This window comes from Varanus komodoensis, unplaced genomic scaffold, assembly GCF_004798865.1.
Source record: "Varanus komodoensis strain SLA01 unplaced genomic scaffold, ASM479886v1 scaffold53, whole genome shotgun sequence".
Taxonomy (NCBI): domain Eukaryota; kingdom Metazoa; phylum Chordata; class Lepidosauria; order Squamata; family Varanidae; genus Varanus; species Varanus komodoensis.
Genome location: NW_025336126.1, coordinates 3,739,190 through 3,749,176, shown reverse-complemented (window position 1 = coordinate 3,749,176; position 9,987 = coordinate 3,739,190). Strand labels below are relative to the sequence as shown.

At 45.4% G+C, this 9,987-nt stretch overlaps 1 protein-coding gene across 4 annotated transcripts in view; it reads left to right on the top strand.

Annotated features, from left to right (window-relative positions):
* Positions 1–9,959, top strand: part of KMT5C (lysine methyltransferase 5C) — a 23,545-nt gene extending 13,586 nt beyond the window's left edge. For 2 of the 4 annotated variants that reach the window (XM_044448095.1, XM_044448097.1), the window contains 6 exons: positions 3,955–4,064; positions 4,569–4,732; positions 6,433–6,452; positions 6,881–7,017; positions 7,499–7,683; positions 8,335–9,959. In XM_044448095.1, coding sequence (XP_044304030.1) covers positions 3,955–4,064; positions 4,569–4,732; positions 6,433–6,452; positions 6,881–7,017; positions 7,499–7,683; positions 8,335–8,954 — 1,236 coding nt within the window. In that variant the 3' untranslated portion in view covers positions 8,955–9,959. Of the gene's footprint in view, positions 1–3,954; positions 4,065–4,568; positions 4,733–6,432; positions 6,453–6,880; positions 7,018–7,498; positions 7,684–7,941; positions 8,203–8,334 lie in introns of those variants that run through there. The other 2 variants (XR_006416461.1, XM_044448098.1) reach the window with 2 other exon arrangements.
* Positions 9,960–9,987: the final 28 nt, after the last annotated feature.

The window sequence follows — 9,987 nt, the reverse complement described above, 5'->3', positions numbered from 1 at the left end:
GGAACTTTAGCCCTGTATTAGGGTTAGGGGTGTGCACCAGGGTAGGGTTAGGGTTAGCAAAACGAGGTGTCCTGGCATGGTTTTGATGGCTGGAGTGTGGTTAGAATGGGCAGAAATATTGAGCTGTGCAGAAAAAGCCACTCAAGGAAGTCTTCTTCAAATTCGCCCACTTTTCAATGGAACTTTAGCCCTGTATTAGGGTTAGGGGTGTGCGCCAGGGTAGGGTTAGGATTAGGAAAACGAGGTGTCCTGGCATGGTTTTGATGGTTGGAGTGTGTTTAGAATGGGCAGAAATGTTGAGCTGTGCAGAAAAAGCCACTCAAGGAAGGCTTCTTCAAAATCGCCCTCTTTTCAATGGAACTTTAGCCCTGTATTAGGGTTAGGGGTGTGCGCCAGGGTAGGGTTAGGGTTAGCAAAACGAGGTGCCCTGGCATGGATTTGATGGTTGGAGTGTGTTTAGAATGGGAAGAAATGTTGAGCTGCGTAGAAAAAGCCACTCGATGAAGGCTTCTTCAAAATCGCCCTCTTTTCAATGGAACTTTAGCCCTGTGTTAGGGTTAGGGGTGTGCACCAGGGTAGGGTTAGGGTTAGCAAAATGAGGTGTCCTGGCATGGTTTTGATGGTTGGAGTGTGTTTAGAATGGGCAGAATTGTTGAGCTGTGCAGAAAAAGCCTCTCGATGAAGGCTTCTTCAAAATCGCCCACTTTTCAAGGGAACTTTAGCCCTGTATTAGGGCTAGGGGTGTGCACCAGGGTAGGGTTAGGGTTAGCAAAACGAGGTGTCCTGGCATGGTTTTGATGGTTGGAGTGTGGTTAGAATGGGCAGAAATATTGAGCTGTGCAGAAAAAGCCACTCAAGGAAGGCTTCTTTGAAATCGCCCTCTTTTGAATAGAACTTTAGCCCTGTATTAGGGTTAGGGGTGTGCACCAGGGTAGGGTTAGGGCAGTGGTGGTGAACCTATGGCACGCGTGCTACAGCGGGCATGCAGAGCCCTGTCCTTTGGCACGTAAGCTACATCGCGCCAGTATCGCCCTAGTAGGCAAGCATCGGATAGCAGCACACACAGGGGCCATGTGCATGCTCAGAAAGGAGTCACGGTGCCAGGCAATGATGTCACGAGCTGCGACTCATTAGCTGTCACTCATCCGAGCTTTTGCATGGCCGGTCTGGCTGTGAACTGTTTTTTCTAAACTTAAACCTCAGTATTCAGTTTTTTGTGTATTGTTGGCACTTTGTGATAAATAAGTGGGTTTGGGGTTGCAGTTTAGGCACTTGGTCTCTAAAATGTTCCCCATCACTGCTCTATATGGTTACTGATTCTCTCTTTAATTATTTATATAAACAGTTTACCCAGAATGAATTTTACACTACCTGGCCTGTAATTTCAACTCCACTTTCCTTTTTAAAAATTGGTCTGACATTAGCCATTCTCCAATTCTCTGTTTCAAGGGCTGTTTTCAGGGACAGTAAAAATTCTGATAGGAAGATTAGCTATTCCATGTTTAATTCTTTAAGCACTGTAGGATGGGTATTGTCTGGACCAGTTGATTTGCTGACATTGAATGAAGAAGAGGAGACCTTTTTGCTTGGTCACTGTTATCTTCCTTAATTCCTCAGATTCCCTTCCAGACTATATAAGCTCAGGGTCAGAACTATGCTCAGCTTTGTCTGCTTTGAAGACTGCAGAAAATAATTCATTCAGCTTCTCTGCAACCTCCTTGTCCCCCTTTACTGGTCCTTTATTTCCATTATTGTCCAAATGGTCCAATTGCTTCTCTAGCTGTTTTCCTACTTTTGATATATTTAAAGAATTCCTTATCATTGCCCTTGATGTTATTACCGATAAGCTCCTCAAACCGTTTTCTTGTTTCTCTGATTGTCTCTTCTTTTGCAGTCTTGTGATCCTTTCTATTCTCTTCATTTGAACAAGACTTCAGTCTCTTGAAGGAAGCTTTTTGCTCCCCAATGGCCTTCTTGACTACTTGTTAACCAAGCTGGTGATTTCCTGGACTTAGAGTTGCCTATCCTAACTTGTGTTCATATTCTGTGCACTTCTATTATAGTATTTTGAGTAATCCCCAAGCACCATGAAGCTAATTCATCTTCTTGGTTCCCTTAGCTTCTCTTTAACCAGTTCCCCTTAGTCTTGGGAAATTTCTTCTTTTGAAGTCAAACACAAATTTGTTTGACTTCCTTGGTCATCTTTCACCTAACCGTATATAGAATCTGATGCCTGTGTGGTTGCTGTTACCTAATGACTCAGCAACATTTATATCCAGATCAACTCGGCCTATGACTAACTCCAGGATTGCCTCCCCTCTGGTTGCTTCTACTATGGGTTTTGAACCATACATAATCATTTCAGCATAATGGGCCCTTTTATATCTAGGGTTTCCAATGTAAGGACTGGTGCCTGGGGTGACATAGATTGATCGAGCCGTCTATGGACATATTAGTGTTGTTTAACATCTAACGTTCCCTCTAGTTATGACCCAGTACTCTACATCCATGACATATTTGATTAGTATCAGTCAAACTGATAAGTGGATCTCAAAGTTTCTCCATCCCCTACCAAGCTTATGTTCCTGTAGCCAAGTCTGTTACCCTCTTTTTATAGTCTGACTGAAGCTGCAAATATCTCGCTGGTAACCCAGCAACTTGTGCTAAAGTTGTTTTCTCTTTGCTAACATCACTTGTACTTTATTATTGACTCAGAAATTTTGCTTCTACTAAGGACTGATTATAAAATTTCAGCTTTTTGATACACCTTAATCTCCTTCTTTGAACATGGTGGATTGTTGTGTGGTGTGAATCCAAGTCATCCAGACAGCTGATAGGGTGTTGTACCCATGGTGAGCTACCATATTATCTGAAGTTGGGTGATCAACCCCAGTGAACTGAAACCAACCAGTCAGCTTCTTGGTGAGATCAGCAAAGAATCCCTTGCCATGTAGAGATCACAAAAAGGGATCTCCTGTTTGATAGCTAGTGACAAACTCTTCAAACAGCTGAAGTGACAGCTGGTGGCAGCCAAGTGGCACATTGGAGGGTCTGTCACTGGTTCGTCCTCCTTGTTTTAAATAATTTTTATGCCCCAGTTGTGCACTATTTATTATTTTTAGTTGGACTTGCACGAGTACACACTTAAGCACTTTTGCAGTTTTGTGGGTCTGAAATGGCATGCCTTACATGGGTGATGTCCAGGGGAGGGTCTGCTGTCCAAGTGCATCAGGCAGACCCCATGGGCATTGACCAAGACCTTTCTTTTTCACTTTGCTTTGTCTTGGCAGCTGTCAAAAAGTAAGTAATCAAAGTAATCAGGAGAAACCAAAGCCATGAGTGATCTTTGCTTACAAAAAGGCCTTGGCTACTAGATCACTTCATTTGTGGCAAGGTCCTCAGAGTAGTTTGTGTGTGTGTGTGTTTTGCTTTTTGAAAAGACAAAAAGCAAAACCCTGGCTTTTATGAGGGTCCTCAAAAAAGACCCTGGCTTTTTTTGAGGATCCTTTCACTTCTCCCCCTTTTTAGGTGCTGGGGAAGATGGACATGCACACTATGAGGGAAATCCAGTTGCTTTTTAAAAGCCTGTATCTGTGAAAAGGTGGACTAAGTTAAGGACTGGTTTCATATAATATACTATGCCACTGTGGATTACGCATATATGGGGAGAAGTCCTGGATGTAAAGTTATCCAAGATAAATTAAGTTGACCATAGATTTGGTTTGGAACCTATAGGACCTATCCCCATAGAGACAACCTAGGCACAGCAGACAGTTCCAAAACTCATGAGTATTTTTCTCCTATTTTCCAGGAGATGGAAAGGAAAACTAAGAGAATAGTATAGCATTCTGAGAGATGAACAGAATGGGAACCAGGATGACTGTGTTTGTGTAACTGGGAGGATTGCCTGGGAACCCAGTCGGATCGGTGGCCTCTTTTTTATCTGTCCCCCAGATATTTCGCTACCTTCGTATTTTCCTTCCTGAGAGTGGTTTTGCCATCAAGCGCTGCAGTCGGTATTCCTTGGAAATAAATGGGGCCCGAGTTGTCTCTACAAAATCATGGTAGGTTCATGGCTTTGTGACATTCTTCCCTCATGTTTGCCAGTTTTTACCTTTCAAATATTTATTTGTATGTCACCCAATAATTAAGTACTGTGTGTGTCTTACAGTACCAATAAAAAATAAAACATTGAAATGTGCACATACACTAGAATAACAAGAATCTAAAAAGCGTCATCAAAAGTACCAGAAACCAGGAATTAAAAAAAAAAAATCTTTAAATTTCAAGCAATCCCAGCAATACATTGACTTTTGAAAGACGGGGCAAAACAAAAGCATGTTTGGGTGGTACTGAAAATACCACCAAGCAGATGCTGGGAAATCTCGATGGAGAGCACATTCTGCAGCTGGGGCTGCGCCACCACTAAAAAGGGCCCCTTCCCAACTTTGTGCCAGGTTAAGCAGACACGAGCCTATTCATCACCTTCACTTGCTGCACTTCTTTGGGGTTTGTGACCACAAGAACCATCCTGTTCTCTGAGGCCATTTTCCCTCCTCACCTTTAAGGAGAAAGAATGACAAGCTGGAGCTCCTAGAGGGCTACATTGCAGAGCTGACTGAGCCGGATGAGAGCCTCCTGCGGACAGGTGAAAATGACTTCAGCGTCATGTACTCCACACGGAAACAGTGTGCCCAGCTCTGGTTGGGGCCTGCAGCCTTCATTAATCATGGTATGTGGATGCTTCCAACAAGCTCTGGCTCTGCTGCTCCATCCTTATTTCACTTTCCCTACCTCCCACAGTTTCTGCACCCTGCACATTCTTATTCGTATGGAAAATGTTATGGCAGATTGTTTTCCTTTATCCGTTTTCATTGATCAATTAAAAATGAATGTATTTCTAGTATGGAATAATATACCCTTATAAGATATATTTCACTACTGAATAAAACATATCTATTTATCCTGTAAATTATTTAGAATACATATGTTACTTCAGTAAAATGTATCCATGAAAATTTGTGTTTTGGGAGAGATGTGGTGGTGCAGTGGATTAAACCGCTGAGCCGCTGGGCTGGTTGGTTGGAAGGTCGCTAGTTTGAAACTGCAGACGGGGTGAGCTCCCGTATGTTGTCCCAGCTCCTGCCAACCTTGCAGTTTGAAAGCATACAAATGCAAGTAAATAAAAAGGTACCACTTTGGTGGGAAGGTAACAGTGTTCCGTGCACCTCGGTGTTTAGTCATGCTGGCCACATGACCACGGAGTCTGTCTGCGGACAAACGCTGGCTCCCTCAGCTAGGAAATGGAGATGAGCACCACCCCCTAGAGTCAGACATGAGTGGACTTTAATGTCATGGGGAAACCTTTACCTTTTAGAGACCCTTAAGAGACATTCCATGGCAGCACGAGTGCAAAGAAATTGTGTAAAACCAATTCAAAATTAGGACATGAAAAATAAAATGTTCCATTATGATTTTCTATGATTGCATAACTTGATTTCTAAGCAAAAATTTTCAAATATTTTAGCAAGAAAGAAGCAAGAAAGGTTTCCCCAAGTGTCAAGGTAGGAGGCTGCAGGATCCGGGCTAAATAAGGCTAGTTCTGCATGCAAAGAGCTACGATACATCCCCAACACAAAAGCTAGCCTACATAGAAAGGCAGTAAGTCCTAATGGGTGCAGTAGGCAGGCAATGACTTCCTGTGGCAGTGGGACTGGAACAATGAGGGCATGTTGAGGGAAAACCATGCCCACTGATGTAACCTGGCTTGCAGAGGCAGATAGTGATCTGCACCCCTGCCATTGCAGTTGGCCTTTCTAACCGCCTGTTAACAGCCTATTTATTTGCTGGCTGTCTCAGAAGGACGTGTCTTCCCACTTTCATCCCCACCCAGAGTTGTTAATTGCTGGGAAGACCACTTTAGTGGAGGCTTCTAGTAGTCAAATTATCTTGAAATCACTACAATTTTTATGTCAAATGTTTGAGCCCATCTGCCAAAGGCAAGAAATGAGGCCCTGCACAACTCTCTTGGAAGTTTTCTCCTATTTCTCCCCTCTCCCAAATCCACTGGAATTCTTGCTTAGCTTCCTAGCCCAGAGTTTAAGACATCAGTGCGATCAGCATCTGGATATGAGTCTGCTTGGGAGCCACAAATATGCTTCCATGGACTTCTATGGTAGTTAAAAATCAAGATTTTAGTGAAATTTCCCCAGACTCATTATTGTGATTAATGAAAGCAGCATGCATGACTGAAAATACAATATCAGACTTCCTTTACTTCAGTATGGTGCTGAGATGTAAAGAGAGACTGTACTATGTTTAACTTGTATCCATCTTCACTCTCATTCTCTCTCTCCCCCCACCCCTTTATCTCCATTCTCCACTTTACCTCCTTCACCCTTTGCAATTTGCCCGCACTGTGGAACCACTCAGACTGTAGGCCAAACTGTAAGGTAAGTCACTTCAGTATAATTCTAGGGGAGATGGTGTTCCTTATTCAAAGTGCCAGAGCTCTGTACTTAATAGGATGCTGTGTGCCAGATAGTTCTTTACCATCATAAGACCTAGAAACATGATCTAATTATCCCTAGGCTGGGTCCTGAAGAAATATCCCTTTTCAGCTTCTTTTTTTAAACATCTAGTATGCTGCTTCTGGGAAATGCATGCCAGAAGGGTATAGGAGCCAAGTGTTATGAATTTCTCTGAAAGTAAATAATGCCTTGTGAAATACAAGATTTGTGGCTGGGAGCTCAGTCACCTGGGATTTGGGAGCAGGAGTTTTTTCATCTCCACACCCCCAAGGAAGAACCTCTTCAGCCTTGGCATTCTTCCACTTCCTGTGGCGCCTTCCCTTCCTACCTTGTTTGTCTTTGTGCTGCAGTTTGTCCCAATGGATGGAAACACAGCCTGTGTCAAGGTGCTACGGGACATCGAGCCAGATGATGAGATCACATGCTTCTATGGCGACGGCTTCTTTGGGGAGAACAATGAATTGTGCGAGTGCTACACTTGTGAAAGGTGAAGGCCTGGGTGGTAGAGTCTCAAGGGCTGGCATCGGGGTGGTCTTTTTGGCTTTTGGAGCGCGTGGAAGATCAATCACCAGTGCTGCTGGGAAATGCAGACTGTCCAGCTGCTTAGGTGTGGAAATGTTCCAGCCTCAGGGGATGGAATTGCTCCTGTATCTGGTTGCTAGGTAGCAGTTTGGTGATAGGAGGCTGTTTTCTTTTGTAACCATTGCAGAATCTTCTGAAGAGCAGCAGTAAAATCTAAGGAGAAGAGAGGATATTATACATCATCCTCTCCACAGTAGATCAGTGGTGAATCCCCATCTGTTTCAGTACTATTTTTAAGAAGCTCATGTTTACTATGTCTTAATTTTCTCTTAATTGTCAGCTGCCTTGGAGGGAAAGGCTGCTTGGTGGAAAGGCAGCATCTTAACTATTTTCAGTAAGGGTGGAGTTCTTACGTTGCTCCCCTCATTTTCAATATTGACTCTCAGGAAGGGGGAAGGAGCCTTCCGCCCCTTGAACCAGGCACCATCACAATCTACCTCAGTCAATGAGAAATACCTGCTGAGAGAGACGGACGGCCGTTTACAGCGGTGGAAGGGTCAGTTGTGCAAGCTGGCCCAACGGAGTGTGAAAGTGGGACGCAAGGCCCGGCACAGAAGAGCCCGATTACGTGGTGAGTGTAAGAACGATGTGCTAAAAAAGGATCACAGTGGTATAGGGTGTGGTGCTGCCCAAGTGTTTTTCTTTGGCAAGAGAGGTGTGACTCGCTGTCTTACACCCTCTTGTTTTCACTCTCCGTCTACTTCAGGGCTTGCTCCACAGCCCGAGAGAGTGTTACCAAACTACTTGCTTTGTGGTGGGCTAAGGTGGATTTCGCTTTATCCTGAGCTGAGGCATTGTAGTGCTATCCTGGCTGCCATGTCTTTTTCAGGAAAAACCTTTGGTTCATAGATTCAGGAGAAACGAGTTGGGCTGCCCTGCACTGGTGTTCCTCCATTAGATAGAGGAACAAGACTATGGGGCTGTGCATCTTGCTGTGAAGGGCTCAATTGATGCAGCAGTGGCAGGTTGGCATCACACTTTTGAGGCTCTCGAAAGGTATTCTGCTGTGGGAGGGAGAAATGGATGCTGCATGAAGGCAGTAAGCTGGCCAATGGCAGCACTGGTTAAGTAGGAGGATGGTTGGGACTGAAGGTGTGGGAGAGGATTCACGTTCTTGGAACTAACGGGAGTTTGTTCCCTGTAGGCCGTCTAGAGACTTTTTAGTAATAGACGGCATAGGAACATTTTAAATAAATAAATAACCTCGCTTTTCCTTCTGCAGGAGCTCTGCGTAGATCTACTCCTCGCTGGTACCCCAGAATGCTAAAACCTTTATACATCCCACTGCATGACTGTTTGGCCTGCACATCACGTAGATGCAAACTCCGTAAGCAGCCCCTGGTGCATCTAGTGCGCTGTCCTCCTTCCATGTTCCCCTCCTCACATCTTTGGCTTTCTGCGCGCAGCAAGAGTAACTGCTCCAGGGCCCAATGGGACAGCCACTTCAGAAGAATGCGCAATGGGCCTACAAGCCTGGGCTGGCCTGACCAGTGCACCTTAGTTGTGAACCTTGGGAAGAGGGTTCCCTTGAACTGGGCAGAGGAGCATAGAGAAGTAGGGCCTGGGCTTGGAGAGGGTAAACCACATAGCAGCGTGGGGAAGCCAAGCCAGGGAGCTGAGGAGCAGCACACCGAAGAGGTGGAGAGCCATGCCGAGGTTGCGGGACTTCCGTGCTCGGGGGGGGCAAGAGCCCCTCAGCTCTGCAGAAGCTTTTTCCTCCAGGCAGCTGCTGTGCAGAACAAGGAGCATGGCCCGACGCCAAGCTCAGGTTTTGCCGAAGCCCCAGCTGTTGCTCCCAACAGTAGACCCCAAGCTTTCCCAGTATGCTCATGTCTGCCTTGAGGGCCCTCTCTTTGGAGGCAGGCAGCACTGGCAGCAGCCCCCTCCTGACAAGAAGGAGGAAGCAGAGGAGGAGCAAGCAGAGCAGCAGCTTCTTCCCAAGCGGATGGTTTCCTTTCCCCCCTTTGTGCCACCCAAACGGCTTCGACTGGTCGTGAGCCATGGCTCTATTAACCTTGAGGTTGCTTCAAGTTCCTGTGATGAGCTGTCCTGATCCAGCTGGTCTCTGGGTATGAAGGAGAGACCCCAGCTTCTTATTGAACTTTGACCCTTGGTAAGCGAGGGCAAAATCCCACCTACCAGAATTGGCCTGAAAGCATCTGACTCTTTGATGTGGTCCTCCTCCACCCCAGTCACCTTGTATGGGGTAAGAGGCCATCCCTTCTGTTCTGATGTGTTGTCCATAAAGGGCACAAGGTTGTATCTCTGCTAAGAACACACCACTCTGTGTTCCATCCTGTCTCTTTTTCCAGTGCAGATGTTGCTTTCCGTTCTCTCCTTCCAGGGTGTTTTCTCCATCATCTGTACAGCCACCCCTTTTTAAAAGCACACTCCACTACTTGGCCAAACATTACTACATGTTCCTGAAACTGAAGCCATATAGCAGGCTGTGTGGATGCTTAGGATTGCCTCCCCCATTTTCCTTTTCAGCTCTGCTTACTTTGCTCCAGAGTTCTTTGCTCTTTTAATTCTAGGTGTCCCCATGCTCTAGTTTGTACTCATTTATAGACTTTCTACGGATGCACATGGTGCTTTTGCCGTTTGTTTGCCCCTACAGAGGCTGTGAGGCTGATGTGGGTAAAGTGACTTGTGGGCAAAGGAAACCTGCAGCAAATCAGGGAAGCCTCTTTAACCCATTGTAAGAAAACCAGCAACCGAAAGTGCACATTCGCATGTAACCCAAGCTGTTCAACCCATTTAGCCTGATGGCTGTTACTTGCTAAACAGGCTTATCTAGGGAACTCCTGTTCTCTTCTCTTCTCTTCTCTTCTCTTCTCTTCTCTTCTCTTCTCTTCTCTTCTCTTCTCTTCTCTTC